Here is a 24,663-nt window from a genome sequence, read left to right on the forward strand (position 1 = left end):
TGTCTTATTATCGACTGCTGCCACCATTTTTTCACTGTGTGTACAAGTCTACACTGCAAAGCTCATGCTCATACCTAGTCGAGCTACAACTTCATCTGTCTGTTAACTCTTTCCCCGCCAAACATGGAATTTTCCGGGTTTTATGAAAAAACGCTTCCCCGCCAAACACGGAATTTTCCGGGTATCCGTGTTTTAGGTGGTATACGGTAAGGAAGACCCGCGCGCATGTTTTGAAAGAGTACGCAACTCTTTGATCAGAGAAACAGACTGCGATCGTCTCAAACGTGAAGTGGAACACCATACTAATACTAAAGCACTTGTTTGATAAAAATGCCTTTTTCTCAGCTTTTATGTCCGAAATGTTGTTTTTGACAAAACCTACCTCTGTTCAAGTGGCAATAAAAAAAGAACAAATGAAGATGAAATAAAATCTTTTTTTTTGCCTAAAAGCAGAGGCTCAGATCTTTATTTTGATATATAGCATATATTCATATATTCATGGAAGAAAATATTCTGCGGGCCATTAATGTTTAGCGAAAATCGTCAAAAACCCTGGCGGTGGCTAGCAACTTTTTTTAAAAACGCTGGCGGGGAAAGAGTTAAGGTATAGATGACAGAATGCGTAATCAAATATTTGAAAGATGTCAGCTGAGGAAATGTTAAATACACATTGCCCATCACCGCTGTCTTTCAAGACCAATTGTGATCAAATTAATGTCTATACATGCTGGACGAAGCTAAGCTACTATTGCATGATCTAGGTCTGTTTGTTTCAGTCAGTCTAAAGCATTTTCATGACAAAAAAAACGACGAAGGTTGAAGCCAGGCTACAATCACATTATCTAGGTCTGTTAGTGCAACTTAGCAAAAATCTAACTGTTAAGTTAGACATTTTAAAAGGACAAAGATTGAAGCTGAGCTACAATCGCATTATCTTGGTGTGTCAGTCTGACTTAGTATAAAACCAAATGGTACGATTTCAGTTGGACTAAATCGTTTACATGACATTTAAAAAAGATGAAGGACTGATCCAAACTGCAATCACATTATCTAGGTTAGTCAATACAATTTAGCAAAAAGTTGACTAATTTCAGTTGGAACAAAGTGTTTACATTTGTATTTATTTTACATTTTATGTTCGACTGAAATCCAACGTGCCTGTAAACTTACTGACTCTTGTCTGTTTTCACCTTTCTTTCTCTCTTACTTTCTCTGCTGTTTATCTTTTCACTGGAACGGTGTGTCTTCCTCCCAGTTTGGCTTCAAGGTTAGTATGCCTACTTTCTTCGTCTGCTTTTTCTTTTCTCTAAACCCCACTGAATGAACCTGAAATAATTTTAAGGATAATTCTAAGGTTCTAAGAATGTGTTTTGGGGGACCGGTGGGGGAAAACCATATCCGCTAGTTGGGAAAATAATTCAGTGGTTGATTGTGGTGTAGTGGAGCCCTTGGGCGATGCACTTAACCCCAATTTGCTCTTGTTGCTTCCATCACTCCCCTTGGACTCCCTTCTAAAGTTTCAGTGGAAAAAAAGAGAAATTGCTCTGACCTGAATTGATTAAAGGTTCAAAAGTAGGAATGAGGAAATCTCAGAAGGTCAAGCAGGCACTACAAACAGAAGAGCTTGTCTTATTAATGCACGCCGGCTTACATGTGAGGTCTGCAGAGACTGAGCTGTTCGACAAGCAGAAGAACAAAAGAACGTCTTTCCAAAGCTTCTATTGCGTGCACATGAAAGATAGGATGACAGAGGAAGAGAGAGTAAGGGGTTGTGGGAAAGGGAGAGAGGGAGAAAGCATCAGTTGCTCCTTACAGAACTTCTAATTGGAGCATAAAGAATCTCCATCACTCATTTCTCCTGAGTTGCGTTTAAAAGCTTGCTTCTTTCTGCCAGTGCATGACGGGGATCCCTTCCCACTCCAGCCACAATCTCAGCACTCAGCTTGTTTATTGTGGTTATTATTTTGCTTCTCCTTCTAGTTTGGTTTGGAACTGAGACTTGTCAACTTTTCATTTTTTCTCCTGTTGTTACTACCCTAGAAAACAAGCATAATGTTACGGGAATGCTTGACAGAACTGTCATTCTTTCCCCCTCTCTTTCACCCTCCCCCTTTTTCTCCTCTTTGTTTTTTTTTTTGCTTTTTTGATTAATTCTCTGGATCTCAGCAACACAACAAACAGGAACGATTTGATATCTCCCACAGATCAAGGGGTGAAGAGTAATGAAAAGGAATCGGTGTCATTCTGAAATGAAATTTCCCCAATGTTACTCATTTGCTTCTGAGCTCCAGGGCCTCTTGATAGAGTCTACAAATGACAACAAATGTGATGTGTGCCAGTCCCTGAAGTATGGATGCCTTCTGCCTTCTCTTTTTCTCTTTCTCTTGTTCTCAGTCTCTGTCATTTTCTTTTTCTTCTGCTTTCTGTCTCGTTCTCCTAACTCCCTCGACCTCTCCTTCTCATTCCCTTTTTCACTACCTTTCTTGTTGTCTCATCCTATGTCTCTTTCTATTTCTTTATGGGGTTTTTTCTGTCGTCTTCTCTGTCTTGCACTCTGTCTCATTCTCTATCTCTCTCATTTTCTGTCTTATTGTCCTTGCCTCATTTTTGTTTCATTCTCTGTCTCTGACTCATTGTCTGTCATGTTCTCTTTCTCTGTCTCATTCCCTTTCTGTCTTATTTTTTTTTGCTCTTTTGTTCTTTGTCTAATTCTGTATGGTCTAATTTTCTTTGTGTTTAGCTCTTATTCTTATTCTCTTTTTCTGTCCCACTCTTTCTCTGTCTCACTTTGTCTCATTCGATTTCTGTCTAACTCAGTCTCGTTCTCCATCTCTTTGTCTCTTTCTCAGTGTAATTTGATTAAATTTTCTTTTCACTGTTAGCTCTTATTCTTATTCTCTTTTTCTGTCCCACTCTTTCTCTGTCTCACTTTGTCTCATTCGATTTCTGTCTAACTCTGTCTCGTTCTCTTTCTGTCTAATTCCGTCTCTTCATTTTCTGTCCCATTCTGTCTCATTCTTTTTCTGTCTCATGATGTCTCGTTCTTTCTGTTTTATTCTGCCTCGTTCGCTTTGTCTCATTCTATCAATTTATTTTTGTCTCGTTTTTCCTCTCTTTCTATCTGGTTTACTATTGTCTCATTCTTTATCTTGTTCTGTCTCTTCCTCTTTCTTTCTAGCTCCGTTTCATCCTCTATTTCTGTTCCACTGTCTTATTCTCTTTCGCCGTCTCATTCTGTCTGCTTTTCTGTCTTGTTCTGTCTCGTTGAATCTCATTCGGTTTTCCACCTCCCCCACCCCATTCTTGTCTCATGTTCTTTTTTTTCTTTTTTTTTTTTACATTTTCTTTCTCTTCTAAGAGATAAACCGTACTGATACTTTTTCCTTCAATATGGAGATGCATAGGATCTGTATTTCTTTAAATGTGTTCATTATGGTGGTAGGCTGTTCTGCTGTGGTCTGCTGTTAGTGTCAGTTCCTCCTAGAGTTGAAGGCCACAGCACCGCACAGACAGGGAGGTCTTTTTCTCTGGGCCTATAAATACCTGTATATGATATGTCCGCCTTCGAGATCACCTCTGACTGACTCTGTGTGCTTTCCAGTTAGCTTTGGCAGGCCTTGCTTGAGGGCCAGCCACATGATTCGATTAGTCATGGGTTGGAGGGAATCGTCCCAAAAGGCCGGACCATGCACCACACATAAGACAGATGTTGGTGTGCAGGATAGCACGAGCAGTGGGGACACCCTAATGTGTACCTGGCCACAGATCCTTCTCTTGGCATCCTTAGAAGCCAAATTCTATTAGCCTTGAAAAGTTAGCACTTACCACAGACAGAACTGTGAAAATGAGCCACGGTATCACGTAGAGACCTGACTGAGAGGCTCTGGCCAGCTCTTCTCCACCTGCTGCTAGAGAAATGGCTTCAAACGGCAAAGAACCCACAGTTCCTGCCTTGTATTAGTCCTGAGCAACAAACGTATACTGAACAACGGGAGGGAGATATCCGGCCAATGTAAAGAGACGGATGACAGTAAAGGATGACTTTGAAAGGGATGGGGGAATGAATTAAATGTGCACATTCAAACATTTTGTGAGCAACTTGTTTTCTCTTGGTAAAAAAAAGGTTGTGATACACAAAGTTTTCTGTCCTAAGTTGACCCCTTGCTATTTATTCAGTTTTTGTACTGTTAGTTTAAGCACACTCATGTGCAATTCTGTCAGCTCACTCGAGAGAAAAATAAAAATGACATCAAAAAGGCTTGGATGAAAATGCTGCCCTGTAACCATCTCCAGTTTTTGGGTCTTGCGCAGGCTGCTCATAAACACGCATTGGCTCAAAGACATAAGAAATCTTTCTGTTTTATACCCAGAACTCCTCGTAATGTCTTGATGGATTTATTCCTGCAACATTGATTTCCGTGAGCATTCATTTCAAAATCACACACAATTTTACCATTTGGTCTTGTTTTATGCTATTAGTGTCAGGTGCGTTTGAACCTTTTAATAACATTTTCTTTAATGCCTGCCGGGCCTCATTTCTCCAGTTATGTGTCCACAGAGCGTAATTGTTTAGAAATGTAGTTTCATATTATTTTGGGAAAGGAAATGTTGAAAGAGCCAATGTTTTATACTATATCATTTTGAGAACTTGCACACAAGAGGTGTTCCATTTGTCTTTGAATTGTTTTCTTTTCTTTTTCTTTTTATATTAATCAGCGAGGATCTTTCAGTGGTGATCATTGAACAAAATGTTTTGCGTTTGCCCTGGACATACGCCACGTGTTTATCATATGTTTGGAATGTCTGCAAGGACATGTCCTTCTCTGAGACATATTTTTTGTGAAGCCGGAAGGACTAATGCCAACTCAATTGTTTTTTTTTGGTTTTGAGAGGTGTTTACGAGATATATACATCATGAAGCCTTTGAAACGTATACGTTTGAAACCTCTTGATAGTAGAAAGTTAACAGACTTTCTGATGTTTGCACCCACGCTTCAGCCAATATCTTGAGAATTTCAAAGTGCTTTCAAGCTTTACCCTGTAAACATTGCCTGAAGCACTCTTGGACATGAATTATTCATTTTGAGATCTGGACCAAAATAATAAATTAATACTTTTGATAACATTACAGAGTTTGAGGACTGTGAAAATAAGATTCATTAAAAAACATTAGGTTAGGCTGCAATGTAGAAGAAATGTCTCCAAAGTAAACACAAAGGTTTAATCAAGTAACCTTTTATGGGAATGCTTCTATTAATCTGTGTGTGTATATATAACACACAATTGGCTTTTTTTTTTCTTCCTTTGTCTCCCTTGGTACACCGCCCCATCACAAAGATGTTTACCTCAAAGTGTCCCAGATATTTGTGTTTACAGTATGTATTGTTTCTTATAAAATCTAGATATCTTTCAGTCTATCTGCTTGCACTTTCTCTCTTCTTTTGAATGTTTTTATTTGATTAAGTTGTCTTATTTTTGGCCTTTTTTTCCCCCACTTTTAAGGATAGGAAAAGTGAGAGAAGGCAGGAAATGGGAACATGATTGGGAAATGTTGCGAGCTAAATACATTTGAAGTCAGAAATTTATATACACTTAAGCCAGATACATTTTCACAATTCCTGACATTTAATTGTAGAAAACATTCCCTGTCTTAGGTCAGTTAGGATCACTACTTTATTTTAAGAATGTGAAATGTCAGAATAATAGTAGAGAGAATTATTTATTTCAGCTTTTATTTCTTTCATCACATTGCCAGTGGGTCAGAAGTTTACATACACTTTGTTAGTATTTGATAGCATTGCCTTTACATTTTGTAACGTTTTGGGTAGCCTTCCAAAAGCTTCTTACAATAAGTAGCTGGAAATTTGGCTCATTCCTCTAGACAGATCTGGTGTAACTTAGTCAGGTTTGTAGGCCTCCTTGCTCGCACATGCTTTTTCACTTCTGCCCACAAATTTTATATCGGATTGAGGTCAGGGCTTTGTAATGGCCACTCCAATACCTTGACTTTGTTGTCCTTAAGCCATTTTGTCACACATTTGGAGGTATGCCTGGGGTCAGAAGACCCATTTGCGTCCGATCTTTAACTTCCTGGCTGATGTCTTGAGATGTTGCTTAAATATATCCACATAATTTTCCTTCCTCATGATTCCATCCATTTTGTGAATTGCACCAGTCCCTCCTGCAGCAAAGCACCCCCACAACATGATGCTGCCACCCCATGCTTTATGGCTGGGATGGTGTTCTTCAGCTTGCAAACCTCAACCTTTTTCCTCCAAACATAACGATTGTCATTATGGCCAAACATATACATTTTTTGTTTCATCAGACTAGAGGACATTTCCCCTAAAAGTAAGATCTTTGTTGCCATGTGCACTTGCAAATTTTTTGGCTTTATTATGGCAGTTTTGGAGCATTGGATTCTTCCTTGCTGAACAACCTTTCAGGTTATGTTGATATACTATTGGACTCGTTTTACTGTGGATATAGATACTTGACTACCTGTTTCCACCAACATTTTCACAAGGCCCTTTGCTGTTGTTCTAGGATTGATTTGCACTTTTCGCACCAAATGACGTTCATCTCTAGGAGACAGAATGTGTCTCCTTACTGAGTGGTATGATGGCTCTGTGGTCCCATGGTGTTTATACTTGCTTACTAAACCAGTTTGAACAGATACCTTCAGGCATTTGTAAATCGCTCCCAAGGTTGAACCAGACTTGTGGAAGTACAAATCTTTTTTTTCTGAGATTTTTGCTAATTTCATTTGATTTCCCCATGATGTCAAGCAAAGAGGCACTGAATTTGAAGGTAGACCTTAAAATACATCCACAGCTACACCTCCAATTGACTCCAATTAGCCTATCAGAAGTTAATTGCCTAAAGGCTTGACACAATTTTCTGGAATATTCCAATCTGTTTAAAGGCACTATTAACTTCTGACGAATTTCTGACCCACCGGAATTGTGATATAGTCAACTAAAAGTGAAACAATCTGTCTGTAAACAATTGTTGGAAAAATTACTTGTGTCATGCACAAAGTAGATGTCCTAAACAACTTGCCAAAACTGTAGTTTGCTAATATGAAATCTGTGGAGTGGTTAAAAAATGTGTTAATCATTTCAACCTAAATGTATATAAACTTCTGACTTCAACTGTACACCATTGTCATGCGCTAACCACTAGGCTTGGCTCCGACACTAATTGTTTCAATATTATAAAGTAATTGGTTCATTGTATACTGAATGTAGGGCTGCATTGTAGGTTAAGTTAAGAAATCTTTCTAACATTTAGTTTCACCAGGTTTAATATTTGGTTAGGAGCTCTATGGAAATCTTTAAGGACAAGAATGAGAGCAGTGATTGGCTGGTATTATTGGTCCAACAAATACTGAAGCGCATCAGGCTTGTCCCTTTCCTCTAACAAGTTTTAAAAATAGTTTAGCCGTTAAATACACATAGAAAATGCTTTTGTGACTGATGAATTAGATCGGAGTTAGTTGTTGCCATTCCTCTATATTGTTATAGAAGTTTTGTCTGTGAACTTTACAGAATGGGGTTACCTATCCCATCACTTCAGGCCTCAAATGGAGACGTATAAACATATAATCAAAACCTTGAATAAAGGCATGGTGCACAAGACATAAAAACAGTCGGCTGCTTATTGGAAATGTAGCAGAGCCAAGCAGATGGCTTGGCCTCTTCTAGAAACAGAAAATAGGAACATTCCAGTATATTTATGACCTGTTACACCATCTCTCTTGTGTGCACACACAAACACAACGTCTTTCTTTTTTCTTTGTTATAAAATATAGGATGAGATGTTTGTCATGTTATCTTCAAGATGGTCTTTTGACAGCATAGCATTTTGCTGATTTTCCCAGAACAAGGTTCACGCAAAATGTATTTGTGGCCCTTTTATTAGGTTCTTTCATAGTTGTCAAATAGGGCTGTAATTAGTACCAATGCAGAGTGCTGAGTCAAGGGCCTAGTGTGTATTTGTTATAGAGATATCAGCCTCAAACTCAAATTTAGAGACCTCAATTCTGTTTACGTTTGCAGAAATCTATGATTCTAACAAATATTGCTTAAAACAGTTGGTGTAATAGTAGTAGGCCTTCCCTCTTCGTCTCCTACAGTCTGTCAACACGCCTTGCAATTCTGCATTGCCACGCGCTATGGTCTAACATCCAAGAGACATGCATTCCATCTGTACGGCCTGGCCTGGTACAGCAAAAAGAAACCTTAGGAACCTTAAATTTAAGATGGAAAGACACGCATCACCCATTCCTGTATAATAGATACATTGAAGTCCACTAGTCAAAATGCTTCTATTTTTTTTTTTTTTTATTAAATTTATTTAATATAAAATTATATTATTAGCATAACAAGTAGAGCCCGACCAATGCTTTCTCTAGTTAAAATTGTATTCCTGATATCAAGAATTGCAATTTTAACTTGTTAAAATTGAATTATCCATTATTCATATTCTGCATGTGATTAAATGTTGAAAGGACCCCAGCTCAATGTTTAGCAGCTGCTAGGTAATTAATGTACAGATAGATTTTGTCCTGGAATATGCAACTAGAGCCAGAAGACTGTGGCTTTACTCTGGTACTTAAAACACAGAGACTCCATAGTGCTCGAACGGCTCATCTAGAAGAATGATCAGGTGAAAACACTGTAGTGGCTTGGCCCGCTTTCTCCTTGCCTTGTTCGCCATCACCTTGCTCTAGCGTAGACCCACTGGAAGTTCCCCCAATATATTTATGCTGCAGAGTTTGGTTTTCAGACTGCTTTATAACCACATCACAATGTACACTTACCAGGGAGTACCTTGGTGCCGCTTTCCTGGCACTCACAGACGTGGCTTGTCATATCCCATAAGCCCCAATAATAATTCTTCCATTACCACCCCGTATTGTGTGTCTTGGGTACTGCTCTGTGGTGTCAAGAGGGGATGGGGGAGGTCATTCCAGAATGTAGTGTTATTACTCATTTAAAGACATTGGTGTTGCCGTATTCAACGATACATCTGTTCTGCAGGGTAGATGATGGGTGAGGCACACTTTTTTTTTGTTGTTGATCAAATCAAGATGGTTACTGGTAGACAATCCTGGCTGCCATGCAGTCCAGTCTTGGTGGATACGTCAACAGTAGAACTAGTGCAGCAGACGTGCATTTTAATGCTTGTTGATGCGAATGACCACGGAATCTGGGCCTGTTTGTTACGACATTGCTCAGAAATGAAATCTGCTATAATTTTCTTTTTATTTATTTATTTCTTTTTGCTATTGCTTTGTGTTCCTGTGGGTTTTCTTACCAAAGCAAATGGAGAAGGGTGTGGGTTGGTGGTGGATAATGAGAAAAATCCCAGAGCTAAGGAACCTACATACTGACTCACATTTGCAACACAGCTTGATCAGTGGAGATCACTGCTGATCCATTTTGTTAACATTTATGATAACCTAGATTGCTTTTGGCCACTCTGATTGTCCTTGCTGTTCATACTTGACTGTGTGTACAGTGTAAGTGTGAAAAGAAAAAACTTTACAATGTATAATGATATTTATCATTATATTTGTGGTCTGTTAGCATTAGTGATTATGTTGAAGTTTTTAGATGGATAACAGTGTCAGGCTATATTTAGAATTAAATACTAATTAACTGCTTACTGCATGCTATGCAGTATGTACTGTGCAGTGTGTAAAACAGCATGCTACGATAGTCATTGCAAAGAATAGTATGCATATTGTGGTAACATCATGATACATTTCATTTTTTATTTAACAATTGATGTCCTCGGAAATATAATTTTTTTTTCTCTCTCACCATATTTCATACTGTATATATAAATACATACAGTATATATTGTCCATTCCCCTCTCTGTCCATCTGTGAATGTCTGACTGAAGTCTGTTGGTGTGTCCCTGTAGGCAGATGAAAGACCAAAGCAAGAAAGTGGCCAACCTGAAGCACAAGGAGCAGGTGGAGAAAAACAAGAATGCTCAGCTTATGGAAGAGGCTCGGAAACGAGAGGACAACATCAGCGAGAGCTCTCAACAGGTCATGGTAAAGTACAAATGACGTTTACTATATGGATAATTTATATGAAATACTTTTGGAAAGTTGACTTGTCCTGTGGTGTGACATGCTGTACTCATTCAAAACTATTTGAAACAGAACTCTTGTATAAATATTATGCAGGCAGCTTTTATGACCTCATTAATTGAGACTACATGGAACATTTGATTTAATTTGTCAATTATTTTGTCACTTCATATGACCATTTTAAACTAGTGAAGGCAAAAAGATGATTACATCTTATGAAAAATTTAAAGAAATTGGTTATCAGTTACAGCACATAAATATACACTTTCCATTATACGTTAATACAAATTTTACTGCAAAACCTCGATGTTGATATAAAAAGTCCAATGACTATGTTACGCATCAACCACCCATGATTGAAACTTTGGATGACTCCTTGTGGTTTCATGTCAAAATCATGTTTACTTTGAATTTTTGTCTTGTTTTCAAGTAAAATCCAGAAAAATAACTTCTATTCCATTTGAATTAATTGTTTTTCTTACCCCTATGACATTTAATTTTCTTGTTTTAAGCACTACATTTTGTTAAATTTGTCTGAAAGCAAGAAAATAGTAAATTTTTCTTGTTTTGAAGATGTTGAGATATTTTTTTACTGGGAAGCAAGACAAAAATCTTAGGAAGAAAGTTGTTATCTGTAGTGATTTTGCACATGTAAAAAATTGTGTACTTGTAATTGGATTACATTACATTTTATAATCCACATTACCAGATTACAGTTATTTTTTATGGATTACACTTTTACAGACTTGATTACTTTTCCTAATGTGTAATGTACTTATGCTCCAAACTTTTTAGAGCCATACAGTATTTGCCTTACAAAAATTATAGTAATTGGAAAAAAACCACATCCACTTGGAGGTTTCGTATATATTATTTATATTTGTGCATCTGAATAAATGTTCACAAAATAAAAACGTATTTTAATAATTACTTCTAATGATCTATCTAGCCATTTGTGCATATAGCTACCAAAAATGATTTTGACTGCATTGAAAGCACTTAACCCAGTTTGGGCATTTGGTCTCTGTTTAAAATTAAGTTTCTAAATGAATGCATAAATAAATGTTGAGCTGTTTATATTTACAACCTGGATCGAAAATAATGTTTCAAGTGTTTCAAAAAAGCCCTTTTCCACCTGACTATAATTCTAGACCAGGGGTACTCAATAGGCGGACTCCGGTCCAGATCCGGACAGAAGGACAGTTCGGTCCGGACCGAGATCTAAATCTTTGTGCTAGTTAATCTGACACTTGGCTAAGTGATTGTGTAAGCATACCTGTATGCACGCTCTAATTCCTTAGCATTAAACCCGTTTTATTCCTGCTCTCCGCATGTTGCCTCTCTCCCTGCTATAGAGGTGCTGCATAAATCCTGATTCACTGTACCTCCACTCCAAATACTGGCATCTTTCGCTTAAACATGCTGCAGATATGAAAAATGAAGCAAAGTTAAACTAAATTAATCTGTCTGATGTGTGATCCAGATGGTTCAGCTAAGCCAGGTTTGTGACAAGACAAGTTAACGTGGCAATTTAGACTATAACGTTTTTGTTTTTTTCAGTTTAAATTTAGCTTCATTAATCAGCATGTCAGGAGCTTTTCATAATAAGCCAACAGATTTTTATTCTAATTTTGTGAAAATTAATCAGATGTCATGTTTGCATGAGTGGCAAGGAAAGCCTATTTATACTGCAACTAAGCAAACAGTATTTTTTTGCTTCACTGTTGTGTAAATTGTTTGTTTGTTAGTAGATTCTCACCATGGAAAATATTAAAATGGTCCATCAAGACCATTACATTTTTATAAATTCTCTGAACCACCATACAGTATTTTTATCCGTCAAAAGGCCTTCTATGTCACACACATGCACACACGTGCACACACACACACACACACACACGCTCATATTTATTTATCTTTTTTATTTATTTATTTTTTTTTATACAAAGGACTAATGCTGCCAATGTGGCCAGTAATAAAAACTATTGAAAAATGTATATTATATAATTCATAGCTATATGACACTGTGTAAACTATGTATCATTATCTGGACCTTTGCTAGGAAGGAAATGTTCAAACCGGAACTCTTGGAACTTTGAGAACCCCTGTTCTAGACATTCTTCTTTATAACCGCATGGTGCAAAAAAAAAAAAAAGTAGTACATTTCAAAAGTAGTCCACCCGTAACCATTTAAATCTCACAAAAGCAGTGTCAATATAGTCCTTAAATTGAAACTTAAGCCATAATGAGGCCTGTCATACTCTTAAGAGGCTCACAATCACACAAAAACCTAGGAATTATTCATAGTAGCTCAAATCTCTGTGCCATACCTAGTTACATCTCTTCAAAGTGCTCTGTCCTCCCTTATTATATATGTTTTGTTGAGAATCGCTGGGATTCTTCTCAGGTAAAGAGCCATCTTGTGTTTCCCTCTTCCAAACCACATTCACGCACATCCTGACCTCGTGCCCTTCTCCCATTGTGATCTTTGGATTTTGGGAAAAGAGAAAAGGAGAGAACGAATGAAAGATGTAATAGGACACATATGAAAATGATTGTTGAGTGCAACCACAGGGGCTATTTTCTGAGCATAAATTATGGCTCCACAGTATTGAAGTAGAAAAGCCAGCATCAGTATCCAGGTATCAGTGAGTTAACCAGCACAAGCCATGTTTATTTTAAACCAAATTGAAAACACAAACTACCTCATCTGGGCTGATGTAACTGTCATCATATTGACTATTTTCCTCTCAATTTGACAGGGGTTGAGACACCGAGAACTGTGGTCTGTTGTGGTCATTTTTGGCTTCCAGTGAGGGTCAGACACGAGAGCCAGAGTCAGCAGTTAATGTGTGTGAGAATCTCTGTATGAAATGCCCCAGGTTTTATGGAGGGACTGTTTTTCCTCTTTGCCTTCGACCTCTGGAAAACAATGCCACAGCGGCCCTCTCTTTGTTGTGGTTTCTGTGTTTTCTCTGGCTGCTGGTTTGTTCTTTCGATCATACTCCGTTTTCAGATTTTTCCCTTTCTGTGTCATGTGTTCGCTGTTATGATTTGAGTTCATACACTTTATTTTTGACAGCGAGATTTATGTGCTTTTGGACTTCAACCCGTGGTACCCGGCGACCTGTTATATCATTGTGTGCGTGCATGTGGATGAATACGTGTTGTGGTCAGCAAGAGCTCATTTATGACTTCAGGGGCCTTAGGTTCCTCCTTGGGGTCACGTTGCCACGAGCCCACATTGCGGCTTTCTCTCCGCTGTTTGAAGCACCCTGATGCGGCTGCAACATTGGCTTTTTCTAGGATAGATTCTGGAAGCGGTGACAGACCAACAACCATCACCTTCCTTGAAGTCGCGTCACGCTCCAGCATTGAGGCCTAACTCTGAACTAATCTCCACACGCTATTGGATACATCAGGGGTGTTTGGAAGGAAAATTGATTGGTATGGTTACTCTGGTTCCTGTCCAATTGGTTGGTGAGAGAGGTTAGCCCAGGACACCATTTAGACGGCCACAGAGCAATCCTCTTTCTCAGCCTTTTACTGACCTAAGTGAAAGTTTCTAAAAGTAGCTGCAATTACTTCTCAATCAATTAAGGATGCTTCCATTGGATCACAGGGGTGGGATATGTGTGGTTTTCGGTTGTCGAGAGCGCCAGAGCATATCCAGAAGTTTTTCAGGACAGGAACTTTTGACTCTGGAAAATGTTAGATAGTCAAATCGAGTCAATGAAGTACCTGGCTTTCTTCTGTTTTGTTTGTTTTCTGCTCGTGCCATGACGCCTTATTCCACATGATCAAACTGTGGTTTGATTGTCAGTCCTCTTATTAGCGGTACTTTCTAAAGCAAGCTTCACTATAACTATTGTTCATTCTGTCTGATTAAAAAAGAGATGCTAGGTTTTTATAGAGTTCCACATTTTCATCCTTGAGAGACATTTTCCACCGGATACTTAGTTAGAGATGTGATGGAACCCCTAACCCTAAGTTTCAAATTTCAATGTGTAACTAACTCGTTTGTGGTATGGATATGAATTATACCTCAAATTATGCTGGTCATTGAGGTGAGCTTGGCTATTACTTTTCTTAACATCTGAATTTACTCCTTTTATTTTTGTCTTACAGATGACAAAATGGGCTAAAAACTTAAATTGGCACTTAGACTTACTTTTTTAAAAAACCCACCCAAAACATGTTATCAACCTCATAGCTAAAGGCTCATAAAACAGCAACCATTCTAGCATTGTGATGGAGACTTTTGTCCGTGCAAGCACCTTTCACATTTTCTTTGGAAAATATAAAATTTGGATGATTGATTGGAATTGTTGCTGTCCTGTAGGTGAGAACGGAGCTACTGTAGCGGTCATATTTTTTACTCCAGTGAATGTTTTTTAGGGTATTCTTATTTTTGATAGTCACTATCTGCATAGCTACATACTGTAGCTTGAAATCTTGGCTAAAAGTTACAAAAAGTTACAGTTTATTGAATACACATGGGCCTTTTGTAACATCATGCCCCAATAGTGGGGCATATAGTCACATTATATGGGGCAAGTTGTCACAACGTAACCCTGCATTTAGGTTTAGTGGCATTGGTTTCATGCAAAGATTATAGTGCAAAAGGGGAACATGTCCTGTCATTCATAAACACCAAAACTAAATGTATGCCTCTCTTTTCATCTGCACCGGCAAAGTTTTATAACGAAAACCATTATTAAACACAAAACGATTCCAGAAACAGCAAATATGAAAAAGGTAACATACAAAAATATCAACAAATTATTTAGGCCAACAAATATTTATGGTATGGAAGACACATGTGACAACCTGCCCTGACCTGACTCTTAAGACCATTTTCAAACCTTTCCTAAAAATCTGCCTTCAAAATATAGTTGACCCTTGCCTTAATGCATCCCCTTGTTTAATTATGTTCACTTTTTTACCCAAGAGCTATAACAAAAATATGATAATTGTCAACATTTACTAACCCACTGTTGAAGAAAACATATTTGCAATGCTCCAAATCTTATCATTATTTAGATAGTTACACTTTGTGTAACTTCCCAGTGTGACCACTAGCCCTGGTCTCCCCTATTTCTTTCTTTCATGAAACACAAAATGAGATGTTAGGCAGTGTTCCATGGAACAAATAAAGTCATATTGGTTTGGAACAACGTGAGGGTGAGTTTACAATGACATATTAATTTTTGGATTAACTTTTTTTTTTAAGAGTAGCTACTAGTTTACATAGGATGAAGACATGGGGCCCAGGCGCTTCAAGTTTGTTGAGAGACTTGTAGTGCTGAATTGCTGTCCCACAATCACGTGATTTTAACCTCTTCTCAATCACCCTTCTCCTTTTTCATTTATCTCTTTAGTCTGATAAAAACGAGATGCTTGGTTTTTATAGGGTTCCACATTTTCATCCTTGAGAGACATTTTCCGCCGGATACAGAGTTCCCAGACGTGTGATACGTACTGAATCATCAAGTCGCACACCACTCTCCCGCTGATGAAATATCATCAGCTTGAAGAAATCAAGACTTTCGCTGGGAAACGGGAAGAAACGAGATGGGGAAAGACAGCGGGAGAGAAGAGATGACATTATAATGAAGCCCAGTAAATACCTGTTTTACAGCGTGGTTGAGTCTGTTCTGTTTTACTACATGGTCTTACTGTGAGTACAGCGGCAAATGCCATGACTCCCAGAATACCCTATGACTAGAACGCCCCACGGCAGCCTGATCTTTACCCTGCCTGGCAATCGTTGGAGGTGGAGACCAAAGGTAGACAAATTGAAAGACAAAGATTGGGGGTTGGAAACAAAGTGTTGGATGTATGAGGTTTGGTACTCAAACAAATTTGGTACCCAAAAGTTTCTGTTGATTTTTAACAGATCACACACATATCTTCCTCTGTCTTTGTCTGATGACACACAATGCTTTGTCTGAGGATGAAACCTAAATACACAGTCATACTTAAACTGAAAATAATTTATCGTCTTTGTAATTTTCTCTCTGTTTTAGTAAAAATCTCTAAACATATTTTAGAAAAATAAAGGGAAAAAAAGGTTTTATTTTCTTACCCATTGGAAAATATGAAAAAATGGTTCTTTTAATTTTACCTCACTAAATCCGGTAAGGTTTCTCTGAAACAAGACATAATATCTTAAATAATTTAGCTTTTCAAGGATTTTTTCTGTCTGATTTAGAATTGTTTTTGCCGTGTACCATTGCAAATAATATTCTGTAAATGTTTTTTTTTTTTTTTAAAGTAGGCTTTGAACACAACTCATGCGACAGTTATTGGTGTATGCTGTATATAGATCATTTCCAAATAGTTACAGAGCTCAACCTAAACACTTAGACCTGCCCTGAACCAAGGCAGCGACCAAACGCTTTTGTCAGAGTTTAGTTACAATATTTTTTATCACATTCAGAATGCAAAGGCAGATCAAATGAACAGGGAATAGATTTGTTCCAGTAAAGGGTCAACATACTTTGCAAAACTCTTTGAATATTCCTCAAAGCAAGGCCAGAGAAAGGTTTTCCCCACAGGTGCAGCGTGTACAACTCCAGAGAAGCCATTAGACCGACAGCAGTGCACTGCACATTACGAATGATGGTTATAAGCCATAGGTCTTTTGTTTATAAGTCTCTCAGCCCCTTTTATGTTTGAAACTGTGCTTTTGTGTGGTTGTAAACATCAGCCCTCAATTGCAGAGAGCTTTAGACTGACACCTTTAGTGTGCAGTTGTGGAACAGCATTTTATAACATTGGCGAGTTCAGCTTCATGCAGCTAAGTACTCTTCGAAGCACTGGTCGTCTTCTGTATTCATTGTGAAGTTATTTTTGCTTGCATGTTTATATAAAAACGAATGTGCCAGATATATATCTGTATTCATGCAGCCTGTCTTTTGGTCAAACAACTACTTGTGTGCACACACTTACAGGCAAATGAAAAGACCTGACAGGTGATGGCGACACACTGGTGTTAATAAAGCCAAAGTGCTGCAGGCGGATTGTAGGTTTATGGTCCTTTTTAAACACGCAGATATAAAAGAGTCAAACAGAATCCTTTTATGTCTCACCAGGCGGCTGCTGATGTTGCTTTTATTGGGGAGAACATATTACTGTGCAAGGGCAAGCCTTTTTTCATCTGAAATGTCATTTTCTCAACCTGCAAAAACAGCATGGTCTCAGTGAAGGATCCTCAAGGAATTAGAAAGCTGTAGTTGGCAAAGAACATTCTCAGAAATATTGGTGGGTCTGGGAAGGTGGATGTGAGAGGTGATTACTGAACTGTTATGTTTCTTAAAGACCCCATGAAATCAATTGACAAGTAAGTTTTTTTTATTTATTTATTTTTTTACATCACAGCAAAAAACATGATTTGCTACTTGCTTGTTAGTTACGGGAGGAGGGACATTGTCATTCTAGAGAGCATTTGATTGAACAAAAAGAGTGCAACATGTTTTGTAATTTTTTTCTTTATTTGTAATTCACTTAATTCTCAATTTTAAATGCAAACATCTGAAAAGTAATCTTTACATACTGTATACTAATAGACATTGACTAAAAGCAACCATAGACCAATTTTGATTAAATTCTCCACTGAGTCCCTGTTTCCAAATATGCATACTTCCCTACTATATAGGGGTTCTACTGCTTTTGACGTGACGTGTCACTTGTGTCCGGTGTAGACTATCCCATTATGCTGTGAAAAAGCAGAGTTCAATTCAAAACACTGAACTGAAAAATAAATCAATATATTATAGGTCTGAAAACTGTGATTCGGGCGGCTCTTTTTAACTGCAACTGAAAGTTTTTCCTTAATATTAAATTTGACTTGTTTAACAAAACCAGAGTAATTGATTTTAATTGTAACTGCGTCACAGGACAATGCCCTCATTTCTGTTTGAAGTACTGTATGTCCTGGAATGTATTCATGCTTCTCACCTGCATACCTACAAATGGTGCACGTCCAGTATGGCCTTTTCCCTCCGCAGATGTCGCAGCAGTTGTGCATTAGCAGCTCTAAACTACAAAGTGGTGCTATAATCGTAAAATTTTAACCAGGCAGGAGCTGAATGCTTCAAAGCTCATTCTCGCTTATGAACATGCTGTATTAAAGGAATACTCTGGGTTAAATACAAGTTAAGCTAAATCAAAAACATTTGTGGCATGATATTGATTACCACAAAAATACATTTCCAATTGTCCCTCTTTTTAAAAAAATACATAAATAAAAATAGCAAAAATCAATGTTAGAGAGGCACAATGGAAGTGAAGGGTGGGCCAATTTTTGGAGGGTTTATCGGTAGAAATATAAAGCTTATAACTTTATAAAAGCTTTTATAATATTTATTCTGTTAAAAATTGTGTATTATTGTAAAGTTGTTTAAATAGTTTTAGCAGTAATTTTAGGGTTTACAGCATTACGTCATCATGGCAACAAAGTTGTAAAATTGGAAAAAACTTTACACAAAAATATTTAGTAAGGGATTTTATCATACTAAAGTCATGTTAACATGCGTTACACGTTTATATCTTGCGATTTATATTTTACTTTTGAGTGGCCACATTCACTTCCATTGTAAGTGCCCCATTGTAACCCAGATTTGTGCTTTTTTTTTTAAGAAAAGGAAGGATGAGTTGAAGTAAATTTTTGTGGTAAACAGCATTATGCCACAAATGCTGTTGATATGAGCTTAACTTCTATTGAACCTGGAATATTCCTTTAACGGCTGTGAAGTGCAGTCTTCGTTAAAAGCAGTACATACTCTTACATTATGTAAATTTGGATGATGCTAATCTGTCTTAACCTAACAACAAGGGTGCATGTAAAGAACCCATTTTGGGATTGGATGTTGCGTTAATGTCTCAGACAAATTAGTGTTTCAGGATTGAGACTTTGAGTCCTTGTGGTCTCTGTGGAATGTTCTGGAATGTTCCAGTCTGTCTTCTAAGCCTCCAAAGACTGACGACAGATCAAGATATAGTGGTAACACAGACCAGAGGTGAAACAAAACTGTGGTAAAAATCAGCCAGACAAGGTCGTCATCACTAATGCGGTGGCGAGAGCCATTCTCAACACTCCAATGGAAACAAAGTGAGAGAGAGGTTAAGCGAGGTGGGGAAAGAGCTGGAAATAGAGAAATGGAAATAGAGCCGGAAGAAATGTGGGCGGTGAGGTGCACTTCACACATAAAAGCCTTGATTATGCCACTCAACACTTTGTGAGCATGAGCAGGTCAGGAGGGAGGTAACAGATGCCAGCCTGTGACAGACACTCCAAAGCGCTGGCAAAGAGGAACTCAGGTAGTCACAGACTCTAGAACAGCATCTTTCTTGAGCCGAGGGCTTCAAGAGGACCCTGATTTTTGTCCTTGGTACTGTTGTCGTCTTCTCAGAAAATCCCAGATGTGCTGGCTTGCACCAGAGACAATATATGATGACACTAATTGAAAAATATTGGGCGAATTCTCAACGCTCAGCATGACGGCTAAAAGAAAGAGCCAGCTTTTTTAAATCTAAAACATGTACAGTACGTGTATTAATTAAACCAACTCAAAACCAAATTTTTTAGACTGATTTGAGCTATAGAAGAAAAACTTATGGTATGATTTCTGTCTTTTCTTTTGGTGTTTTGACATATGCAGACTTTTCCCATTCAAGTAGGTAGAAGCTGTACTTGCATGACTTGAAAGTAGTTGCCTAGTGGGCCATGAAAACCAAGATGGCTGCCAAATGGACTGACTTGTTTCAAAAGGACTTTGCCTGCTCAAAAGAGCTGCTCCATCTGATACCCATCAGCCCCATATGCAGGCCTGCACCACTTCAATCAGAACAGAGCCTCGCTGTTTACACCCTTCTTTGTTCTGCTACATCTCAAGTCTTTCTCCTCCTTATGCTAAAAGTTTAGCCTCGGGCCATGTAGGATGTTCTTGCTCTCATTCTTGTGTTTTTGTTTTTTTTTTAATCTACTGTCATACATATTTACATAAACTAGTGGCTTTTAAACCTACCCCAGTGGCTTCCCTGCTGTGGACAGAATTTCCCTGCAGAGATACTTTGATGATAATGACTTTATGCTTTGGGGAGCCTGTTTTATGACACTCTCTGGCCAATATCATTCCATGCACAGTAGATCAGTGATTGCAGGACAGTGAATTAAATGCCAGCCTCCTGCCACGAAAGGCATTGGAAGGTTTGGAGAATGAAGAAGGTCTTGCATACCTGGTCAATGTTTGTACAGAAATGACAATGATAAATGACAGCCTTTTAAAGGGTTTCTCTGATGCTCATCTTTTTTGCACTCACGCCCTAATGAAAGTACCCTAATGAGAAAATTTACATAATATGTGCATACATGCACATAGCAAAACATTCAAGCCTGCTATCGTCATGATGTAGAAGATGCGCAAAACTTGAATTGAGGATGATGGCAGAGCGAGAGAGGTTGAACCAGAAAGTGAGAAAGACAGACATTGAGGATGCCGGAAAGGGCTCGCTCCAAAGAACCACATCTGAGGAGGTTATAAAAGTGTAGTAACCAGTGTTCATAGCACTCAGATCTGGTGTAAGCACATGGCCCAGTGGCTTGATATTCAGTCTTGGGAGCTTTTCAAAGTCTTGTTTTAATCACAGCATGGAAGCTTAGATTTATTTCTGCTTGTCACTCTCTGTGTTGACTCGTTCCTCTGGCCATCTTGATATTGATTGCTTTTACAACTTAACAAACACTGTAGTTTATTGTGGCCCCTCTATTAGCTACTTCGATAATTTTTAATTTCTCCCCATTTAATATCTGTTCTTTTCTTCATTTAATAAAAAACAATGCACCATGGTGACATGTAGTTAATTTTAAATTAGTGTTTATTTAGTTGATTTTCAATTCATCCTTTATAAATAGTTATTATTCGTTTTCTCTGTCATTTTTGTTTTAGTATAGTTTTCTGTTTGTTTGTTTTTTAATTGAGTTTGTTTTTATTCTATTTTTTGTTTTAGTTGTAATCTTCTTTAAATAATTTTTAAACTATTAAATACATTAATAAATTATCAATTAAATATTTTGTATATTTTTCCAAATTACATTATTAATTCATGCAGGAATATGTGCCAGTCGAGGCCTTCTGTCTGGCCTTGAGTGACGCAATCACGCTTTAAGAGATATACGTAATTCAAGAGCGAAAAGCATAAGATCAAGCTGTCTGACGAGTCGGCTGTCATCACTGCTATTATTGCCATTGAGAAAGAGATCCTTATGAATTTAAAAACACAAGGAGTTTTGCATGACCGTGTGATTGCTTAATTTATTAATCAGGAAAGGAGGACTGCTTTTCACTTCAAGTAAATTGGTAAGTGCTTTTTGCATTGTTATAGCAACATCAGGAGTTTTCTAAGTATATTTGGCTGCTTGAGCATTCAGTGTCGGATTAAGTTTTGAAAAGTAGTGCTGCGTTACATTCAAATCGGAAACTTGGATTTTACAACTTCTTACTAGGAAAAGTGCAATGGAATGCATCTTGAAGTCAGAATTACAATTTGTAGGCTCGTGCAGAAATTCTCATCTCCAATTTTGCCGAGATGTAGGGGCATGATGCCACCACACAAACTTGTTGACACTCAGGGAGTTTATCACTCAGTATGTGATAAACATTCACTTTAAGTAATATCGATAAATGAATTTCTTTCCACATTACTTGATATTAAAGCTTGTTTAACAAAGGCCTGCAGAAACAGGTTAATAATCTTTTTTCAAATAGTGATGGTGTTATTTGTTTTTACATCAGTAATGTTTGACTATACTTTATGATCAGTTGAGTGCCACTTTGGTGAATTAAAGTACCAATTTCCTTCCGAAACTGAAAAATCTGAGGTGCATCCTGTTTCCACTGATCATCCTTGAGATGTTTCTACAACTTGATTGGAGTCCACCTGTGGTAAATTCAGTTGAATGGACATGATTTGGAAAGGCACACCTGTCTATATAAGGTTCCACGGTTAACAGTGCATGTCAGAGCACAAACCAAGCCATGAAGTCCAAGGAATTGTCTGTAGACCTCCGAGACAGGATTGTATCGAGGCACAGATCAGGGGAAGGGTACAGAAAAATTTCTTCAGCATTAAAGGTCCCAATGAGCACAGTGGCCTCCATCATCCGTAAATAGAAGAAGTTTGGAACCACCAGGACATTTATTAGAGCTGGTCGCCCGGCCAAACTGAGCGATCGGGGGAGAAGGCCCTTAGTCAGGGAGGTGACCACGAACCCGATGGTCACTCTGACAGAGCTCCAGCGTTTCTTTGTGGAGAGTGGAGAACCTTCCAGAAGAACAACCATCTCTGCAGCACTCCACCAATCAGGCCTGTATGGTAGAGTGGCCAGACGGAAGCCACTCCTCAGTAAAAGGCACACGACAGCCCGCCTGGATTTTGCCAAAAGACACCTGAATGACTCTCAGACCATGAGAAACAAAATTGTCTGGTCTGATGAAACAAAGATTGAACTCTTTGGCCTGAATGGCAAGCGACATGTCTGGAGGAAACCAGGCACTGCTCATCACCTGTCCAATACCATCACTATAGTGAAGCATGGTGGTGGCAACCTCATGCTGTGGGGATGTTTTTCAGCGGCAGGAACTGGGAGACTTTTCAGGATCGAGGGAAAGCTGAACACAGCAATGTATAGAGACACCCTTGATGAAAACCTGCTCCAGAGCGCTCTGGACCTCAGACTGGGGCAAAGGTTCATCTTCCAACAGGATAATGACCCTAAGCACACAGCCAAGATAACAAAGGAGTGGCTCCGGGACTCCCGTTTCAATGCCGTTCTGTCTTCCAGTTTTACTGCTTCAGCCATTTTACAGTGTCCATCTCAGTTCAAACTGGGGAGAACCTTTCCACTGAAACTTGTTTCAGAAAGCATTGGGATTTGTGGTGGCGGTATCCGCCGTCATTCAATTAGTTCTCTTACACATGAGACCTCTTCAGTGCTGGCTGAAGTGCCATGTGCCGCGACATGACGCATGCACATCACTATATCCAGCTGTTCAGCACCACGGACAGTTCCTCCTGGCTTTTACCAGCGAGCTGTCGCACTGGGGAAAGTGTCACGAAGTGCCTAAAACCATCGGCTGTATTTCTAGCCTTAAAGCCTTTTCAGTCAGAAATATCAAACTGTCGTGTCCTGGTTCGCTCAGACAACATTCAGGAGACTTCACCCTCAAACTTTATTGAGGATTTGGGAAATATCTGGCAAAGCAGAAATCAATCTAATTGCTTCAGTGGAGGATACCCACTGTCCCCTCTGGTACTCGAAGTCCCAAGTTGTCAGGCAGAAAGTGGTGACCATGGATGCTTTCATCACAGGTTGGGGGGTGGTGTGCAATGGACGCCCAACTTTTGGCACCTGGACCGGTGTGAGGAGGGCGTGGCACATCAACTGCTTAGAGCTGTTTGCTGTAATTCTAGCCTTGAAGGCTTTCAGTCAGAAATGGTGAGCTGTCATGTCCTGGTTTGCTCAGTCAACATGAGAGTTGTGGTATATATAAACAGCCTAGGCAGAATTAATTCACCGCCACTGTCAAGAATGACGCGTCACCCCCTCCTATGGAGCGAGCATCATCTCTCATTTAGAGTGACATATGTCCCTAGCTGCCTGAATTACGGTGAGGGTCTACTGTCACGCTAAGTGGTGATACCGGGAAAATGGAGATTTCATTCTCAAACTATACTGAGGATTTGGGAAATATTCGGCAAAGCAGAAATCAATCTATTTGCCTCCGTGGAGAATGTCCACTGTCGTCCCCTCTGTTATTCAAAGTACCAAACCCCATTGGAAAGGGATGCAATGGCACACAAATGGCTGGTGAAAAACAAATATGCGTTTCCTCTGGTATGCCTGATCCACTCTGCCATATGCAAAGTCTGAGAGGGCAAGGAAACTGTTCTATTAGTTGCACCGAAATGGCCAACCAGCCATGGTTTCAGGAAATTATGGAGATGCTGAACCGCTCACCATGGGAAATACCACTGAGGAGGGATCTTCTCTCTCAGGAGCAAGGCACAATCTGGTATCCCCAGCCCCAGCTGTGGAACCTGCATGTGTGGCCCCTGAACGGAGCACACTACATGCACCAGAACTGACGTGTTCAGACACGAACACCATTTTACAAGCCAGAGCACCGTCCACTAGATGCCTCTACGCACTAAAATGGAAGGTGTTCGCTGATTGGTGTCTCTCACACAGCAAGGACCCATTAAACTGCCCCATACATGAAATTGTAATATTTCTTCAGGAGCGATTTCAGATGCAGAACTCACCCCGTAAATGCTCAAAGTATATGTTGCAACTATACCTGCGTATCACGCACATGAAAACGGTGCCTCTATAGGCAAGCATGATTTAATCATAAAGTTCCTTAAAGGAGCAAGACAATTAAACCCACCTTGGCAGGTTACAGTCCCGACTTGGGACTTAACTTTAATCCTAAAAGCCCTCGCAGGGCCCCCCTTCGAGCTTTTGGACTCTGTTGATTTGCGTATACTC

General features: G+C 38.9%; 1 protein-coding gene across 1 annotated transcript in view; it reads left to right on the forward strand.

The window, feature by feature from the left end:
• Positions 1-24,663, forward strand: part of LOC127639023 (ELKS/Rab6-interacting/CAST family member 1-like) — a 293,380-nt gene that overhangs the window by 90,299 nt on the left and 178,418 nt on the right. The window contains exons 13-14 of the mRNA XM_052120833.1: positions 1,256-1,267; positions 9,935-10,070. Coding sequence (XP_051976793.1) covers positions 1,256-1,267; positions 9,935-10,070 — 148 coding nt within the window. The remainder of the gene's footprint in view (positions 1-1,255; positions 1,268-9,934; positions 10,071-24,663) is intronic.

The sequence above is a fragment of the Xyrauchen texanus genome, chromosome 47 (assembly GCF_025860055.1).
Source record: "Xyrauchen texanus isolate HMW12.3.18 chromosome 47, RBS_HiC_50CHRs, whole genome shotgun sequence".
Lineage (NCBI taxonomy): Eukaryota > Metazoa > Chordata > Actinopteri > Cypriniformes > Catostomidae > Xyrauchen > Xyrauchen texanus.